Genomic DNA, 20,311 nt, shown 5'->3' on the forward strand with positions numbered 1-20,311 from the left:
TGTAATAATAATAATAATAATAATAATAATAATAATAATAATAATAATAATAATAATAATAATAATAATAATAATGAATACATCCCCATTGATGTAAGTAAATATACATTTACATCAATGTGGATTCATCGTCGTAATGACTCGTGTAATTGTGAGGCTTTTACAATAATTATACAAGTTCCTCGTTGGACGGGTCAGTATAGTTCTCGAGTAGCATTCTGCTGAGCCCGCGTTCGAGTTTCCGCCCGGCCAATGAAGAATTAGAGGAATTTATTTCTGGTGATAGAAATTCATTTCTCGGTATAATGTGGTTCGGATTCCACAATAAGCTGTAGGTCCCGTTGCTAGGTAACTAATTGGTTCTTAGCCACGAAAAATAAGTCTAATCCTTCGGGCCAGCCCTAGGAGAGCTGTTAATCAGCTAAGTGGTCAGGTTAAACTAAGGTAGCCTATACTTAACCTTTACAATAATCATAACAAAATGTTGAAAAGGTTTTATAAACGTTATAGCTGGTGCAAGCAGCATTAATAATAATAAAATCCACATCACTGTAAGTGTCAATATCCTTTTACAACAATGTGGATTTTTCACCATTTCAATGACTCATGTGATTATGAGATAAAGATATGGAACGTTTTACTGTAATTTGCTAATTGAAACTTAGACTAAGAAGCTCCTTGCTTTTTCAAGTCAAATTTGCATTGTAGTCCAATTTTAGATTAATGTTTACTGTAGTCGTGACCAAGTAAAATTTCATTTAATCAAAATGTCCTTGATAAAACAAAAAGACTGATATGGGTCTAAAAAGACTGTTTCATCTGTGCACCTGTTAGGGGCCTAGGTGTAGGGAGTTTGGGGACCCTGTTATTATAAACAGTAATCTTTTATCCTATTGTCTTGTAAGCCAAGAGAACTCACCCTGACATGACGACATTAACTTCTTCCTCGTATTTTCAGGAAATTGTCTACATGTACAACATCGTAGTCTGCCAACAGAGACTGAACAAGAGAAACAAACGTAAGTTTCACATTACAATTCACACAACGTATCTCCTATGGAAGAAGAGCGTGAACTTCCAGAAGCAACTCATTTATTTATCAAATTTGTACAAAAGGCCAGAATGTAGTGATTCACAAATGTTATCTTTTGCTGATGATAGGACCGAAATAGAGAAACTGATCCCTTTAACATAAATGTTAGAGTCGTACTCTAGTGTCTAGATAATACAATCTTACCTCCTTTCACCGTTAAAAGTAGAAAACGGTTAATTTTTTACTATTATGTAAGCATTTTATCAGGATTAAAACAGAGCCTGATGACTCAAAACTGAGCCAAGTTCAGCTTTGATGCCTATAATTTTTAAGTAGAACTATTGGAGTATTTGTTATATCAGGGAGTTCACTGATTCAGGCTATATCGTTCATAATCTAAACATGCTACTGTTTAGGTTATCAGTCATCTGGTAGCCCATTATTATTCAGGAGCTTTTTATACTTTAAACTTATATCAGTTTAATATTAATTAAATTTCTCTTTCTGCTGTTAAGTAGGTCCTTGTTTCTGGATATTTATTGTTAACATAACTTCACCATCAGGTTTACAATAGGTATGTGGTACCTCACTATAATTCAGGACACATTTTTTTTCTACGTAAGATTCCTAAGCTTATTTTATCAAGTACTTCAGTACCTGTCAGGAATAAACTTTGTAACATGTTTTTCACCACTTTGTAATTTAATTATGTACATTTCTTATGTTTAACATCAGCTACCAAGTAGTTCACCTGTTACAGGATACAAAGTTTTGTTTTTACAAGAATATAGTACTGGTTTGATGACGGTTACAAATAGCTCAGTGTATCTCGATACATAAGTTATTTAATTTTATTATGTTAGCTATCTGCCATCAAGATACTTTTTTCCTCAGTAAGATTCATTATTTGCAATAAATCTTACCTACTGTTAAAGTCAGCTTATATCTTCGCGCCATTAGGTGCGAATCTAGATACAGGCTAACTTTAACAGCAGGTAAGTATCCAAATCATTAATTTTATCATGAAACTTATCATAAGTTTAAGATAGGCTTCCAAGAAGTATCTCTCTCTCAACTGAAATATCCTATTCGTTTAACACAGCTACGCTTCAGGAAGCAAAGTTTTCAATTGAATTTCTAAGCAGTGTTATATCAGCATTCAAGTAGCTTAGCACATTTCAGGATACATAATTTTCACCCATAATTCTCATTAGTTTATTATTAGCTATCAGGTAGTGAGTGATGTCTCCGGCTACATAATATTAAACACAATATTAGCTAATATCAGCTATTTGGCAGTCATGGCTATTCTTTGACTTTTTTTATTTTAAAGTCATGTATGATTAAGGACAATTTTTTTGATAACTTTTTGATTAACAATATCCAACAGGTCATCATTCTATGCATACTTGCCTGGGTACGAAGGTCACGTGAGATAACAGAGGGCTATTCATATGATTTTCAGTCATTTTCCTGAAGAAGTTCTTAAAGGATCAGTAGCAAAAAGTTCTTTACTTAGAAGGAATAGGTTTTACTCGTTTGGTTTAACATTTTTAGTCAAAATAGTTAAGAGCAGTTTCGTGGAATGAAATCTGTTAGATACGAACCACTCCTAGAGTTGATATTTCCAGCTGAAGCACAAATGATTCCTGTTAGTTTATCGCAGTAATTCTCAGATACTCTTAAACTATCTTCCATCACAGTAGAGACCTAGAGGCAAGCTTTTCATGTACTCCTCGTGGCCATCATCCATTGTGTGTTTCAGTTACTGATTAATATCGGAGTTCCTTTAGAATTAATTTTGTAATAGTTTCGAGGTCTTATATTATTATGTGTGAGCATAGGTACTTTTTCTATAAAATTTAGGCTATTGAAAGGTATTCTTTTATACAGGGGAGATATCACAGCCTGAAGCTTTTACACGTTTGCAATTAGGAGAGTTTTTGTTTAATTAAGTACTAGTAAGTCGCATGTGTCCCATTCCTTGTAAGGATTTCACAAAGGGACTGCTCTCCCGTGAAAGGTGTAAACTGGAGTAAGGCTAGGTTAGGGAAGTTGAAGAAACTAAAGGGATGTTGAGTAAAGGAAGGACGTCTGATAGTGAGGGATTTTTGTTACTCGTAGACTTTCCCAGAGAATAGTCACCAGAAATGAAATCTTAGTAGAAGAATTCTGTCTCTTCTTTTGAAACTAAATCAAGTCGGAAATTGTCTGTAGCTACATTTTGACTAGGTGTCTTAGATGCTTTGCTGCTTTGTTAACGTAAATTCTTTTAGAGATTCGTGTTTCTTATCTCTCAATCACAGGTTTTGTAAATTTCAGAATTTCAAATTCAACAGTGTCTTGACATATGGAGGCTTTTTAGGTTTAGGTATCAATAATTTTTTGTAGTGTTTCATAGTTCTCATTGAGTTTAAGTAATTTGATCACGTTAAGATTCAGTTAACCATCATTGTTAGTAATTCAATTTTAAAATAAAAAAAAGGGAAAATTATTGTAATAACAAAGTATGTACTGATTTTTATTGTGCAAGGACTTCTGTATTTCAGCTTTTGCTTAGTTCTCATCAAGTCTTACCCTTCATTTAGCAATAGAAAAAACAAAGCGAGCCGAAAAACTAACTAAAAACCTGTAGTGGCACCAAAATATCAAAGAAATTACAACAATATCCAGTGTATCCTTAGATAGGGTATATACAACAATATCCAGTGTATCCTTAGATAGGGTATATCATTTAGAGCCCTTAATCTAGGTTTGATGAACTTTGTTGACTCGTAGCTATACAAAATTTTCCCCATAGGCCTACGTTGGCAATACTTTCTTGCAGTGTCATTAGATACAGAAAGTGGATATAGCCGTGGGATATTTTTTCTGAACTGATATGAATAATTTAGTAATGGATCTTGCTAATTTCATTCTGATTTGACATCCCTCTTTATAACTTTAATTCACACACACTACATACTCAAGGGCATCTCTTCAGACTCCTGGTAAACCTGTTACATAGAAACACTGCATATAGTCCATGGGCCAGACCCCAAATTTTGGGTGATTGGTACCATTCGAGGTGGCAAAACTTTATGCTGTTTTTTGGAAAGTCTGATATCTAAAGTTAATGAAATAACATGATAGCCATTTCAGATGAGCAGCTTTTTGACTGATATCACCGTTCAAACACACAAGTGAGACGAAATTTAAGGGGCCATTTTTCCAAGTTCAAGTAACAAAACCATTCATAACTTTAAAACTACTCAACATATCCTCACAAATAAGGGCTCAAAATTTTGCTCATGAGTTTCTCTAGAAGGTCATAATATAAAATAGGTGTATATATGTTGCAGACTTTATTCATAGTACAACAAATGTATTTTTATCCATAATTTTTCCATTTTTTGGAACACTTCATTATGTGACCACTATATACAAATATAGAAACAAAATTCAAATCTACAGCTGCAGGGGAAATCTAACTAAAGAAACATGTTTGGTTATGAATGAATATTTGTTGTAAATGAGGTTTCCATAGCAAACGCAAACATCTCTTATGACAATTAGGTGAATTTTTTAGATTGCTATCGTATAATGTAATGTGTTATTTTTTCACCTGAAGGGTACAAGGTGCCAATTCCAATAAACTTTTTACATACTTTTTTAAATTCTAAGTATAATCTATGTACACAAAAATATTAAATTATATATTTCAATAGCTTTCAGAGGTACAAGAGGCGAGAGGTTGACACACTATATAAATTATTTCTTAACTGATAAACATAAATATGCTACTTTCACCCGTAGTTTTGGCCAATTATAGACAATATTATTAGGCTTATTAAGAACTCATATGCAAAATGACTAGGCACTTGTAAAGCGTGCTGCTTTCTTTTTTTTCTAATCAGAGCCAGACAATTTTGTGCAGCTAGAAGGTTATCATCTTGTTAATTAAGGGTGACGTTTCATATATGGACTTCTCAGAACTAAACTCAACCTATTAATAATAATAACCTATTAATAATAATATTCCATCAGCTCCAACATTTAATCATCCTCTGAATCCTCAGAATCCGGTTCAAGGTCAGGTTCCTCCTGCTGCACTCCTTGGTTAGTGCAGGTCTGCAGCTTGCACATATCAGTACATGTGAGGCCACTGACCAGACATCTGCAATCAGGCACCTTGCAAACCCGTGAACACTTGCAAGCCAGTAGCTCCAACACCACTTCTGGTGCTGGCGCCGACCGTATCCAAAGAATCTTCAGCTTCCCATCTTCTTCAGTCCAGCCATGCTCACTGGGGCTTGGAATATTGGGCTTGGACTCCAGACAACATCTCCAGACAGCAGCCTGGAAGTTGGCTCTCTGTGTGTGTAGGAAGAGGCAGTCTCTGCATGGTGGCAGTTGGTTTGACTCTGCTTCCCCTCTCTTGGCACAGAAAAGCTGGTAGCGCAGCTCGTTAACACTGCTGCACCTGACGGTGCTGCTTCTGCTCTTGTTGCTCCTGCAGTCAGCATACATTGCACAGGTGAACTGCTCAAGCTTCTCAAAGATCTCATTGCCTAATTCCCAGAGTTGGCCCAGCTGCTTGAATGCATGGTTATTTGGGTCCTTCTTGAGTAGCATGCTAATAGCTTACCTTTACCAGCAAAGCAGCTAACAGAGTCACATCCAGTGAATGCATGTAGGCCAATCAGGCTGTCGCAGAGCCACTGCCCTTGACTTTTTCCAATCTTGTTTATATCTGCGTATCAGGTGCGACTCTTTGTTCCAAACTTCTGGTATATAGAGACTTCCATGGTGCTGTGCATGGCAAGGCTAATGATGAAGACATCAGTGTCCTCTGAGGAAATGATGACTGCCTTATAGCCATCTCTCGCTCCATGCTGAGTATGAAGAAACAGGAGGGAAACAGGAGGGAATCAGCCTCTTCTTGTGTCTGTTACCTTGAAACAGTATTGGTCACATGTAATATAGAGAACCTTGTCCTTACCTTCTCTCTGTACTTGAGAGTTTCCACTCGCCTGTCAAGAACTTGATTAGAGAGGTCTTGTTTAAAGATCCAGACAGGAATTTCCTCCATTGCTGCACATGATTTCCACAAGCTAACTTCTTGTAGTGGAGAGCGTTGTCGGCACCTCAGTTGACTCTTTCAGCTTGTTTAATTGAGCTGAATTGTTAAAGATAAAATACAATATCGATTCTTTTGCTTTGTCCTCCTCCATGAAGGATATGGGTAAAGGCCAGCTCTGCCACCTGTCCAAAAGTCTTGTTGCTTCCATTCAGTTTCTGTACCAAGCTCATCCCGTCAATGATGGTTGCTGATGGGGTTGGGATCTCTTCTGCTGCAGATGCATTTTTCTCTAGTTCTCTAGCAAGGACATACTTGTTTGTTTTCCTTAGCGTCCCATCGGTATTTGCCAATGCCCATGGCAATGGGCCTAGGGGGTGGGCAAGAACATCCTTCATGTTCACCTGCTGGCTTTCAGCAACCAAGATCATGTGGCTGAGTAAGTTCCTGTCTGCCTTCAGAACAATATCCTGTGAATTCTTGGACTTGCATTTGATAATGATGTTGGCAGAAGTCTTCAGGCTTTGCTTTTTCAATTTGCCATAGAATTCCTCATGCTGGTCCTCATCTAGCCTTGCTTTGAATTCTTGGTATGCTGCTTCTCCTACTGCATGAGCTCTCAGTAAGTCTCTGCTGACTTCAGGAGGTGCTACAGTGCCAGTGGACAGGCTGAGCAGGTCTTCCTCTTCTGGAGACATGGGGTTGAGCCAGCTATTTTCCATCATGTCTATCAGGGCCTCTACATCCCACTCATCCTTCTTCTGCCGTTCAGTTTGGAGATCAGGATGAATTAGATTTGAGCTGCTCCCTCCTGTCATTTTTCTTAGTTGTCTAAGGTATTGGCTTCTGTACTCCTGTGTAATGTAATACTTTCTGAGGGCTCCTGGTTTGAGACTAAAGCCTTTGTTCCCCCAGCAGTCTGCATATCCTTGTTAACTGTCTCTTCAATAGTTTGGTCCACAGGAATACGGCCAAATGGATTCACTGACCCCAGCTGCACAGAGAATTTTCCTGCCATAAACTCAGCGTGAACATTTGGGTGTGTTATAGGTAGTTGGTTCCATCTGAGCTAAGTAGTATGACCAGTACCTAGCATAGCCTAAGAGGATCTCCACAACATCTATGTATGTCACCCAGAATGCTGCGAGTCCACTGCCATGTCTGAGCAACTCTGTGTAGGCTGTTCCTCAAGGCAAGGTGATTCAAGATACACATGCAAGAGGGGTTCTTCAGGATCTGCTCCTGACCATTTTGGGAGATGTCCTTGGAAAAGATGTCATCGACTTGTAGAGACTCCTCCAGATGTACCATGTTGTCAGTGTTTGTAGTTTCTAACCAGGGCAAAAGCCCCTTCCACACTAGGAGCAAAAGGGCTTCATAGACCAGCTTGTGCAGTTGTGCTGCTCGGTTGTATTTCCTGCCCTCCATGATGCCCACAACTGACCCTTGTGCAACTACCCCAGACTCAACACACAGATCACAGAGCCCAGCATCTTGAAAACGCTTCCCGACGATTGCTAGAAAAGTGCAGATGGTATGAAAGCACCTGTCCTGATGATGATGCTGCTGAACTGTTTAGGGTGCTTCCAGGTGATCTTGACAGCCTTTCTCTCGCAGCATGCGGCTCAGCATCCAAACAAGATTCTTCTCCCTGGCAACCTTGGTCTCCATGTCAGCAACAACTTCAGTGGTCTTGGTCATCAGTGGGCCTGCCCGTTGCCTGGTGTTGTACGTTGGCAGCATCAGCGGAGGTGCATCAATGCTCCTCTTCTTTGTTCTAGCCACAGTAGGCCTGGGTTGGTCAGGGACCAGGACTGTTATCTTTTCCTGCACAGCAATGCCATTCACCCTGTGTGACGTACCTTCACCACTCAGCGTTTCTTCTAGACAGTCAATGTTGTCCCATGCCAAGGTTGTGAAGAGACTAGGAAAAATGTTGCTTGGCAGTGTAGGACCACCTCCTGATGTAGACAACTTCTGCATGCATAGGGCAGTGTCAGTCTCCTCCATCTGTGAGTATGCAACACAATGTCCAAGGCAGTTGAGGATGCTTATCAGCTGAACATTACCTGTCAAAGACTTAACACTGAAGGACAGGGCAGTGTTTGGGTGGCTTGACTTTGCCACGTGTCACTGCATACACTATGTCCTGGCCAAATGATTGCATGAGACACTGAACTCTTGGGGTTACACTGTCAATGCTGTCAGGGTCGTTGGAGCCTGTAAGCAAGATGCGCAAGAAATACAATAAGGATTCTGGAATAATATCAGATTTGACACTCTCTATTTCTAGTGGCCAGGATTGGTTGATATCTTTGGCTTTGGCCTTGATGTCAGCCCTAAGTTGCTTAGCAGTCTTTGTTTGGAGTTCCTGGGCATCACCTCTGGACAGGGTCTTCAACTGTTTCTTTAGAGACTAGTTTTCCCTGACAAGCTCCTGCACTGTTAAATTGTCTGGATAGATGAGAAGTTTGCCATTATGATCTGGGATGATGTGAAGAGAACCACCAAACTCGGTCTCAATCCTTTGACACATGTGCTTTTTGATGGAGTCCAGTACTTTATCCACACCAAAGTTCTTGAATGATGCTGCAAGTTTAGAGGTAATATCAGTCATCATCAGAACCTTTGGGTACCGAAAAGCTCCTCATGGATGTAATGAAAGAGTTCACTGTATGACTGACTAACAGCCACCTCATATATATATCTTCATCTTCATGGGCACTAGCACTAAGAGCACCCTCCTGTTGTGAAGTTTCACTGCATGTGCACAATCAGTAGCAGGACATGTGGTAGTGTGCTTCAGTGGCCACAATATCTCTGCTAACAATGCCAAGAATTCTGCTGTCCAGTTTCTTTGTGGCAGCATTCCTGATCTTAGCATCAGCTCTAAGTTCTCTGCACTTCACTAACACTTCTCGGATCTTCTGTCGTTTGGCGTATTTGTTTTTTTTCTGACAAAATATACAATTTGCTTCATATGTTCTTGAGGTGGATGGGCTTGCAAGACCAACCCTTACGTGAGTGCCACTGGTAGTCTCCTTTTTTGTGCAATGATGCCAGCTAGTGCTTTCTTCATTGTGAAGATGCTACAACATTTCCTGTGATAATTGAGATCTGAGACCTCTCCTTCAGGAGTGTCTTTAGCTAATTCCAGTATGGGGTCATGTTGCTGCATTTGAGCTGCCCAGAGGAGAGTGTTCCAAGAGTCGACAGACTTACGGTTCCGGACAAGGGTTTTCAGTGTCCGCCATCATTCAACACTTTCACCTGTAACAGTTAACAATATGGATTAAGGAACATAACCTGGTAAGGTTGAGATGTAAATAACATCAAGATCGGGATTTCTGTAAAAAAAGAAATTTTTAGTTTTTTACCTTTTAGAAGTCAATATATAAAATTTGAAGAAAAAAAAATAAGATTCAGAATAAGAATCATCACCCTACAATCTCATCTCTATGACATTTTATCAAGAAAGTACTTGTTTTAGTGTTATTGAACGAAATATAGCCAGAAAATGCATTTTTGTTTATTTTGTGGATAACATGCCTTCAACTTCCGGCTTCATTTGCACACGAATTTTGACACATAACAAAAAAATGCATAGAAGCAAATCTGTGCAGAATTTAATTTGCTAAATTATTAGTCTCTATACCCTTCATGTACTCGTGTACAGTGCACCGTTTTCTTGAAACAAATGAAAATAGGAAAAAAATTACCCTACGAAAATGAGTTTTTCGCAAAAATAAGCCACAAAGCTAACAACATAGAAAGGCTATCATTCCATATTTTACTTTCATTGATGCAACAAACAAAATGGCACAAGTAAAGTTTTGCCACCTAGGATGGTACCGATATCTGGTCTGGCCCATGGACTAATATTTATGGAACAACTTAGAAGTCCCAGAACTGCACACTCTTGCACTAATCACTTGATCACCTTGCAATGGAAACTCCGGAGGTTTCATACTGTAATAAAGTTCACATGCTTTGTTTACGAAGTGCTGCACGCTTAGAAGAGGTTCTTCTCTCTCTCTCTGGTTTTACTGAAGCATTTTGCACATTTTGTGCTTAGCAAAAGTCATTAAAGGTTTTCTGAAGCAACATTTCACACTACATACTTTTCTGGAGGTGCCTTGCATGTTTTAAAGCATCATTCTCTATGGAATGAGGTCTTGGATGCTCGGCACAGGGATTAAAAACCTCTCTCAGCATGTTCACAGTTAAATTCTCAACTCTAAAGGTGTCCACTTGTAATGTTTTTATAGGTGTTCAGTTGTTCCATGGTAAAGGATATTTGGATCTTAGGTTGTAAGGGTATGAAACTTGAGGTAAATCTTTTGGTGTAAATATATTTGCATTCATCACTAAGTTGTAAAGTGAATTCTAGGATATTTTTTGTGGTAAATTTTGAGTAATTCATGTTTTGTAATGGCATAGAGTTGGGAGTTTTGTCTTATCTTAATATTTAAGAGAGGAGACGTTTTAAGTATACTTTAAAATGAGAACTGGAGCAGTCTCTAAAAAACAAACACTAGCCTGTAAACCTGATCAGTTTAAAGAAAACTATAAATTTTTGCTCATTATTAAGGGACGGAGGTTGAAGTACAGGAGCCCTCATATATGTTTGCATGTATGTACTGTCTAAGGAGAAAACTGGAAAGATTGTAGTTAGGCAACTGGAAAAAACTAAAATGAAGGACTCCATGGAGTCAGCATTGCAGTGCCCCAAGGAGGGAGAGGTCCTCAGCAGCAGGCAACCAGTCAGTTACCAACTTTGAAACTGACCCAAAGGGCTGTTTTCTGAGCTGACAGCTAATTGCTGAGATGGAAAAGTCCTTTTATACTTTCCTTGTGCTTTCTCACTTTTTTTCCAATTTTCTGTTATTACTGAAAAATGTTTAGACCATTTCAAATGTCAAAAGAGAATTTTTATGTGCAGGAAGTCCAAGGTGGATGTGATAAGGTTACTCTTGATACAATCCTTAGCCTATGTTATGGTTGCATTTGTACTTAATGAAAAACTTGCTTGGCATATTTTTGTGTCATATGATCAGGCCAAAATGTCCCTAGTTCAATTTTCTATGAATAACCTGCATGAAAATCAAATTTTGATACATACTGCAGTTCTGTATTTCGCTTTCATGCAGGATTTTTCCCACAACTTGTTACAGATCTTGAGTCTTGTATTGAATCTCATGGAAAACAAGAAACCTGATGCAAAAGACCAGTGATTATGATGTCTATATTTTCGAGTATGTTAACTTTTGTTTTCTTGGTTTTGTAGCTGTCAGGGTTCTCTCCTTAAAGCTGTGTATAAATTTGCTTATAAACATTTGTGGATACAGTTACCTGATTTGTCTTCAGAGATATTTATATAAAAAATTTACTTGTTTCTTTTGGATTATTGACTCAAATTGCTTTATATAGTATAATACAAAAGTTCTCTATATTCACTGATGTGAGGTGCCTAAGTAATGGTGTTACGGTGTGTATGTTTTTTTTTTTTTTTTGCCATTTTGTTCCTGGGAGAATACCACTGATTTGAGACTTGATTTTAGTGCTTAGTGGATCTTTTAATGTATAACTTGTGTGGCCTTTTCATTGGTCCAAAAGGGTCGTGGACCCATGGTGACCTAAGAAATCACTGAAATGTTAAGTGGTTTTACAGTAACTATACCTGATCTTGAAGACACTGGTCATGATGTAGGTTTGATATTTTCTTGAGTTTTACACTGATGCACAATTTATCTTTATAATGCCAGTGGGTTTAGGAAGCCTGCTGACCATATGCAGTTGAAAATTATTATGTGTTTTTGTATCATGTTGGTTTGTATCTTAAGTACATGCTCGTGATGCCTTGGGATAGCGAAGTTTTGGAATATGATAAAAATCTCTGATGTTTATTGAGTAATGCTGTGAATAAGCTGGGTTAATGTTAAGAGTTGTGCTTCATGTTTTCATAGTTTGTAATATGACATTTTTATAATAAAATAAAGTTTTATAATATGACATTTTTATAATAAAATAAAGTTTTATATATACTTACCAAATAATTACAATAGTTTCTACTGTACACAGCAGCTCAAAATTCGAAATTCGCAGTAGCGCTCTTTTGTTTTGGATGTAGGTATACTGCCCCGCCCACTATTGGGGAAGAATAGGTACAATGTAGCTAAGGAGCTCAATTCGTTTATGCTCTATGTCCATGAGAGGGGAGGAAGGAGGGCTCCGATCATGTAATTATTTGGTAAGTATATATAAAACTTTATTTTATTATGTCATTTTTATATAAGCAACTTACCAAATAATTACATAGCTCAATCCCACATTGATTGGAGGTGGGATGAATGGACATATACTACCCCAAAAAAACTCTGATATGGAGAAGAATTTGGAATAGAACATTAGCTAGCATCTTGAAATGCTTGTTGTAACCTTGTCCAGGTGAGGGAGCAATGGGAGATGGGTAATGCCTCTGGTTGTAGCTCCTCTTGACCTGTAGCGGCATGGCAGTAGAACTGTAAAGTCACCACAACGCCGTCAGCGGAGTCTCCTTCGGATGCGACATTCATTAAGTCTCCGCTGAGCAAGTTTTCTTTGGTGACTTCCCACTTTCTTCACCACACAATTCGCTACGCTTAACGTGCCAGGTCACGCATTTTCTACCATTTAAACTTTACATGTATTTGTTCAACTGTCATAAATTATGTATCTTGTGTTTCTTTATTCACAGGCATCAAGATTATATCCATATTGGAATTCTGTATGTTTTTGTATTGTAAATTGTACTTGCTCGCTGTATATTAATATTAATTGTTTTTGACCTCTCGCTGTATATTAATATTAATTGTTTTTGACCTCAGGTCACACTCAATCTCATAGTCTTCCGCGGTTCGGCGCCAGTCGGCAGCTATATAAACTGCCTGAATGTGTAATAAACCAGCAGTAACTTTTACCTGCTCATTTCTTTTGCATCTCTTACAGTGGTGACCCCCCGGAGTATCCCGGAGCCATTAGCGGACCGACACGGCGACTCAGCTTTGGCTCCAGGAACTCTCCAACGCTCTTAGTGGACTAAACACAGCGCTGTAACCAGCGTTTGAGCGTGCCGACTCTCGTCGGCAAAATCACCAGCGTCACTAACGGACTCACACGGCGCATGGAAGTGTGTTTTGACACGAATACCCCACTCCAGTAAGAGGGCAAAGAGCGAGCATGGATGCGGACATCCCCTCCTTCGTGCAGTCAACTGCGGACCTCGCGGACTCGGAGGTCTACCTTCCTCCCATCTCACCCGCGCCCGTCCCCACACCGAGGCCCTCCCGCACCTCCACACCCATGCCCGCGCCCCGAACACTCCATGGCCTGGCAACACAGTCGCGGGCTGCCCTGTCCACAAAGTTGCCTCCGTTCATACAGGGGAACCCAACGATGTGGCTGCATAGGGTCGAGAGCCACTTCAGGGTAGTGCATCCGACAGACGAAATTCTGCAGGCCGACACGGTCCTTAACGCCCTCCTGGAGGAGGTATACAGAAAACTCGTCTCGCGGGTGTCCAGCGCACACCCCCTCAAATACAACGTCGCGAAGAAAGCCCTCCTCGAAACGTGCTCCCTACCAATCGCCGAGCAGACCGCCCGCACCATCGACCTCACAGTCAACCCACTGCATGACCTCAACGCGGTAGATGCATGGAGCATGGTCGAGGACCTCCTTTCACTACCAGACTTCGATGGCAGGAAAAAGCGGCAGGAAATAAGCCTGTCGCGGGAGATCTACCTTCGCCAGCTCCTCCCGGAGGTCCGCACCCAAATTCCTCACCCCTACACCATGCCCCTCGACGACCTCATCCAAACGGCGCAGCACCTCACGGACTGCGTGAAGGCCACGCAGCGGCTAACAGCGCCCACACAGTCAGTCAGCTCCGTCCAGCAGGAAGAAGAAACGGAGCAGGGCGTCAACGTCGTCGCCAGGAGACGTCCACCGCCCCACAACAGATGGAGTTCCCCGGGCCTGTGCCGCTACCACAAGTGGTTCGGCAAAGACGCCGGAAACTGCCTGCCGCCCTGCTCGTTCGCCCGTTCAAAAAATAGGGGTGGCGGCGGCCAGCAGGACAAACCGCCATGGCAACCGAAAAACCCAGGGGCCCAGGACCAGTAGGCTTCTATGTCCGCGACACCGTCTCCGGCAGGATGATGCTGGTCGACACAGGGGCCTTTAGATCGATCTTCCCAGCATCCAGGAAGGACCGCAACCAGAAACCAGACCCAGCCGCCTTCCTGACAGCCGCCAACGGATACCCCATCCTCTCCTACGGCACCAGGCCCCTGTTGATCTTCATCCTGGGCCAGAATTACTCCTGGGACTTCATTGTCGCGGATGTAGGGACCCCACTCCTGGGTGCTGACTTCCTTGCGCACTTCGGCCTGCTAGTCGACGTAGGGCGTAAGCGCCTCCTCGACACTGACTCCTGCCGGTCTCTCCCGTTGACAGCGGGACCCAAGGCACCCACCATCTGCTCCGTCGCCCCCCACCAGTACGCACACCTGCTGACGGAGTTTCCCGAAGTGTTCAAGCCCGAACTCCGCCAAGTCCCCGGGGCCCCAGCCAAACATGGCATATACCATCACATAACAACTAAAGGCCCCCCTACACATGCGAAGTTCTGAAAGCTTCCCCCATGGCGCCTTCAGGAGGTGAAGAAGGCATTCGCAGAGATGGAGCAGATGGGAATCTGCAAAAAGGCCTCCAGTCCGTGGGCCTCCCCCCTCCACATGGTGCAGAAACCGGATGGCTCCTGGAGACCCTGCGGTGACTACAGGCATCTCAACATTGCAACGGAGCCCGACCACTACCCCTTGCCGAACATGCAAGACCTCACGGCCTCCTTTCACGGAGCCAAGGTATTCACTAAATTAGACCTTCTAAAATCATACTTTCAGGTACCCGTCGCACCAGAGGATATACCAAAGACCGCCATCATCACGCCGTTCGGGTCCTATGTGTTCACCTTCTCCACCTTCGGATTGAGGAATGCCAGGGCGACCTTCCAGCGGCTCATGGACAGCATCTTGGGGACCTGAAGTTCTGCGTCTGCTACGTTGATGACATCCTCATATTTTCCAGGTCTCACAGTGAACACCAAAAGCACATCCGGCCAGTCCTGCACCGCCTCCAAGAGAATGGCCTCGTCGTGCGTTTTGACAAATGCACCTTCGGCGTCCAGAAAGCCGACTTCCTTGGCCACGAGATATCCCCGGCAGGCATCTGCCCACTCACATCAAAAGTAGCAGCCGTCACCAGGTTCCCCACCCCCACCTCCGTCAAGGCCGTCCAGGAGTTCCTCGGGATGGTGAACTTCTACAGGCGGTTCATCCCCGGGGTCGCGCACACCACGGCCCCCCTGATGGAAGTTCTCAAAGGCCAACCAAAGTCCCTGTCTTGGGGACCCAGCCAGCAGCAGGCCTTCTCCCTGACGAAGGCCACCCTCACCGAGGCAACCGCCTTGGCACACCAGGATCCCAAGGCTCCCCTCCAGCTGACAACGGACGCCAGCAACGTCGCCTGTGGTGCTGTCCTGGAGCAGGTCATCAGTGGCGCCCCCCAGCCCATTGCCTTTTTCAGCAAGAAATTCAACCCCGCAGAAACCCGCTACAGCACCTTCAACAGGGAACTCTGCGAGATCTACCGCGCAGTCCAGCACTTCAAGTTCCTCCTGGAGGGGATGCCCTTCACAATATTCACGGACCACCAGCCATTGGTTCACGCCTTCACTAAGCAGGGGGACGCATGGTCTTCCAGGCAGCAGCGCCACCTCTCAGCCATCACCGAATTCACCTGCTCCGTCAGGCACCTCCCCGGCAGGAAAAATCCCGTAGCAGACACCCTTTCCAGAGTCGAGCTGAATGCAGTGCAGCTCGGGGTAAACTACAAAGACCTCGCCAGGGAACAGGCCACTGACCCAGAAACCCCAGCCTACCGCACCGCCATCACGTCCCTTAAGTGGCAGGACGTGACCCTCGCCCCCAGGGGCCCAAGTCTCCTCTGCGACATCAGTACGGGTCAGCCCCGCCCCTTGGTTCCAGCCTCACGCCGCCGCCAGGTATTCGACATCATTCACGGCCTCCCACATCCCTCTGGCAGAACTACGGCCAAGCTGCTGTCAAAGAAGTTCATCTGGCACGGGGTACAGAAGGACGCCACGTCCTGGGCGAAACAGTGCCTGCAGTGCCAAACCAGCAAGGTGGGTCGTCACACACAGTCCGGGATAGGCGAGTTCCCGCAGCCAGAGCGCCGTTTCGGCCACATTCATGTCGCCATCGTTGGGCCCCTTCCCCCATTAGGCGGGTCAGATACCTTCTGACGGTGGTAGACCGCTCAACAAGGTGGCCCGAAGCCACACCGATGCAAGAAGCCACCGCCAGCGCATGCGCCGAGGCCCTGCTTTCCAGTTGGGTCAGCCGCTTCGGCGTCCTGGACCACATCACAACTGACAGGGGCCCCGCTTTCCTGTCCGAGTTATGGTCCGCCCTGGCTCAGCTGCTGGGAACCACGCATCACACCACCACGGCATACAACCCGGCGGCCAATGGCCTGGTCGAGCGGTTCCACAGGTCCCTGAAGGCATCCCTCATGGCCCGCTGCACTGCCGAGGACTGGAAACATCAGCTGCCGTGGGTCCTCCTCGGTTTGAGAACCACCCCCAGAGCCGATGGCACCCCTTCCGCGTGCTGGAGCGGAACAGCAAGGCATTCCTGCTGGCACTCCCCGGGAGGAACAATTGGGTTTCATTAGACCGGTTAAAGCCGGCCTTCCTGGGGGAGGGCACAGACGTCACTGCAGTGCAACCCCTGCCCAGCCACCCTTCGCCACAGCCAGGCCCCCGCAAACGGCGGGCGCGCAGCCGTCCCAGGAAGGGCCCGCCCGCACCAGCAGCCTCACGCGCGGGGCGCCCCTCCATTGTCCTCAAGAAGCCGTGGCACCCTTCAGCGTCCCAGCAGATACGCAGATTAATCAGACGTGTCCCACGTCTTGGGGAGTATTAATTTTGTAAAGTCATCACAACGCCGTCAGCGGAGTCTCCTTCGGATGCGACATTCATTAAGTCTCCGCTGAGCAAGTTTTCTTTGGTGACTTCCCACTTTCTTCGCCAAACAATTTGCTACGCTTAACGTGCCAGGTCACGCATTTTCTACCATTTAAACTTTACATGTATTTGTTCAACTGTCATAAATTATGTATCTTGTGTTTCTTTATTCGCAGGCATCAAGATTATATCCATATTGGAATTCTGTATGTTTTTGTATTGTAAATTGTACTTGCTCGCTGTATATTATTGTTAATTGTTTTTGACCTCAGGTCACACTCAATCTCATTGTCTTCCGCGGTTTGGCGCCAGTCGGCTGCTATATAAACTGCCTGAATCTGTAATAAACCAGCAGTAACTTTTACCTGCTCATTCTTTTGCACCTCTTACAGAACCAAGGGTTGCCTCTACTTGAGTGGGTGCTTTGCAATGTAGGAGGTTAATCGCAGGTTGCCAAAGCTAACAACCCAAAAGGGTCACATAAATAATATGTGGGTATGCCCTTGCCCTGGGCGCAGAACAATAGAACAACAAAGACCAGATAAAATCAACCTACATCACACAAACTTTTAGCCAAAACCATAAAAAACAGATTGGTGACACTCATGACTCAGTGCTCACCAGACTTCCCAAGAAGTGCAACTATCCTTATTCAAGGAGAGTGGATAGAGGAAAAAGGCATTCCTCCTATCCTTCATCCCCCAATACCATGCCAGCTGCCAAGAACAGACCTGAAGTACTGCAGTTTCCGTACACCGTTTCAGTGTCCTATAAGTAAAACATGGCAAACACTGACTTGCACCTACAAAATGTTGCTTGCAAAATTGAAGAGAGAGACAGGTTACGTTTGAAAGCCAGAGACGTTGCCACGGCTCTTTATTTCATTACCCTTTACTTTACACAAGGGTAGTAAATCAACTGGAACTCCCGAATGCACTTCTGAAATCACGGATCTTAATTAAAAAGAATGATAATGCTTTCTTGGAGAAAGGACGGTTGGGGTTTTTCACAGAACACCAAAGATTAGGGGCCGAACCTCTAAGGTTTTTGGTTCTTTCAAGGTATACTCTCGAAGCTCTTACAGGACAGAGGACTTTCTCTTGATTGGATGGACCTAGTACTTCTGACAGGTTCTTGATTGAAAAGGAGCGAGGCCAAGGGTTAGCCAGGTCCTCATTCTTGGCCAAAAATCCAAAATTAGAGAGTATACAGCATTGCCTTGTAAGAAACCTATCCTTTTATCGATGGCATGAAGCTCACTGGCTCTCTTGGCTGTAGCCAGTGCCATCAAGAATAATGTCTTCTTTGTCAGATTCCAAAGTGACGATGAATCCAAAGGTTCAGACGGCGGCCGTGACAGCCAGTTGAGGACCACGTCCAAGTTCCAAGCAACTCCCAAGGGTTTTGCTTGCTTACTAGTATTCAAATGTTTGATTAAATTGCTGATGTCTTGGTTTGAAGACAGGTCTACTCCTCTGTTTGAATACTGAACTCAACATCGCTCTGTAACCCTTGGTGGTAGATAATGTGAGTCCTTTCGATGTTCTAAGATGTAATAGAAAATCTGAGATTTGGGCTACAGACATTTGAGAAGAGGAGATATTTCGCTCCCGGCACCACTTCTGGAAAACTGCCCACTTGGCTTGGTAGACTGCAGAAGAAGATTGTCACCTACACTTAACAATAGCCTCTGTAGCCTTCCTTGAAAATCCTTTTGCTCCGACAAGCTCCCTAACAGTCTGAAGCCTGTCAGCGCGAGAGTGGATAACCCTTGATATAATCGGAGGAAGTGCGGCTGTTTGAGAAGATTTCATTTCTGAGGAATTAGCCTTGGGAAGTCCATCAAAAGGCTCAGCAGATTGGGGAACTACTCCTTGTGTGGCCAAAAGGGTGTGACTAAAGTCATTGACACGTTGTTGTGTGCACTGAACTTTTTTAAGACTTCCCTCACCATGCTGAAGGGAGGGAAGGTATAAAGGTCGAGGTTCGACCAGCCCTGCAGCATGGCATCCATTGCCCGTGCCTATGGGTCCGGAGCTGGGGAACGATACACTAGAAGACAATGGTTCCTTGACGTCACAAACAGGTCTTTCAACAGCTTTCCCCACAGGTCGGTACACACCTGTGGATTGAGTGTCCATTCGGTCGGTAGAACCTGTTTGCCATGACTCGATTTGTCCACAAGGACGTTCATCCTGACCTGAATGAAGCGGGTCAGCAATTGGGTCTCGTTGCTCCTTGCCCATAGAAGAAAATCCTTTGTCGCTTTACAGAGTGTAAAAGAATGGGTCCCTTCTTGATTCTTGATATAAGCCAGGGCAGTCATGCTGTCCAAATGGACCACTACTGTCTTGTGGAAGGTTAGCATTGCAAAGTGTTGAAGTGCCAGATGAATCGCTTTTAGTTCCTTTACATTGATATGGAGGTTTCTTTCGGTAGGCAACCATGTTCCTGAAACCTCCTTATCGTTGAGAAGAGCCCCCCAGCCCAGATCCGAAGCATCTGGGTATAACGTTAGGTCGGGGTTCGTTGGAGCCAGAAAGCTACTTGTTGTAAATCTGTATTCTGCTAGCCACCACCAGAGGCCCTCTTTTATTTGGGGAGTGATGTTGAAAATGAACGAGTCTAGAACGACTTCCTTTTCCAATTGGCCTTGAGGTAAAATTGCAGTACTCTTGTGTGTAGCCTGCCTAATGGAACGAACTTCTCTATGGAAGAGAGGGTTCCCAGAACACTCATCCATGCGTTGGCTGAGCAGGAGGGGTGAGTTACGAAGTACTGGACTTTCCTGCAGCAATTTAGTATCCTCTGTTAGGATGGAAAAGCCTGAAAACTCAGAGTCTATCACTATCCCCAAATATAGAATAGACAGTCGGGACTAGCTGTGACTTCTTGAACTTATTAAAAGGCCTACATCTTGAGCAAGACGAAGAGTTTTCTACAGGTCCTTCGTGCACTGAGATCTCGAGGGCGAGCATAGGAGCCAATTGTCCAGGTACAGAGAGATTTTATCGCCATAAGATGTAGCCATTTCGCTAGGGGAGCGAGTACCCGGGTAAAAACTTGAAGGGCTGTGGAGAATCCAAAGCAAAGTGCCCGAAACTGGAAGATGCTGTCTTGGAACACGAAT

The 20,311-nt window shown here is 43.7% G+C and overlaps 1 protein-coding gene and 1 long non-coding RNA gene across 2 annotated transcripts in view; one reads left to right on the forward strand and one right to left on the reverse strand.

The window, feature by feature from the left end:
* The window catches only part of LOC136840367 (uncharacterized), a 37,768-nt gene extending 33,065 nt beyond the window's left edge, over window positions 1–4,703 (forward strand). Inside the window, exon 4 of the long non-coding RNA XR_010853610.1 lies at window positions 959–4,703. This is a non-coding gene — a long non-coding RNA (uncharacterized lncRNA). The remainder of the gene's footprint in view (window positions 1–958) is intronic.
* LOC136840366 (uncharacterized) overlaps window positions 4,367–20,311 on the reverse strand; it is a 46,048-nt gene continuing 30,103 nt past the window's right edge. Inside the window, exon 4 of the mRNA XM_067107050.1 lies at window positions 4,367–9,362. Within this exon, the coding sequence (XP_066963151.1) occupies window positions 6,200–6,910 (711 nt within the window). The 5' untranslated portion in view covers window positions 6,911–9,362 and the 3' untranslated portion in view covers window positions 4,367–6,199. The remainder of the gene's footprint in view (window positions 9,363–20,311) is intronic.

The sequence above is a fragment of the Macrobrachium rosenbergii genome, chromosome 7 (assembly GCF_040412425.1).
Source record: "Macrobrachium rosenbergii isolate ZJJX-2024 chromosome 7, ASM4041242v1, whole genome shotgun sequence".
Taxonomy (NCBI): domain Eukaryota; kingdom Metazoa; phylum Arthropoda; class Malacostraca; order Decapoda; family Palaemonidae; genus Macrobrachium; species Macrobrachium rosenbergii.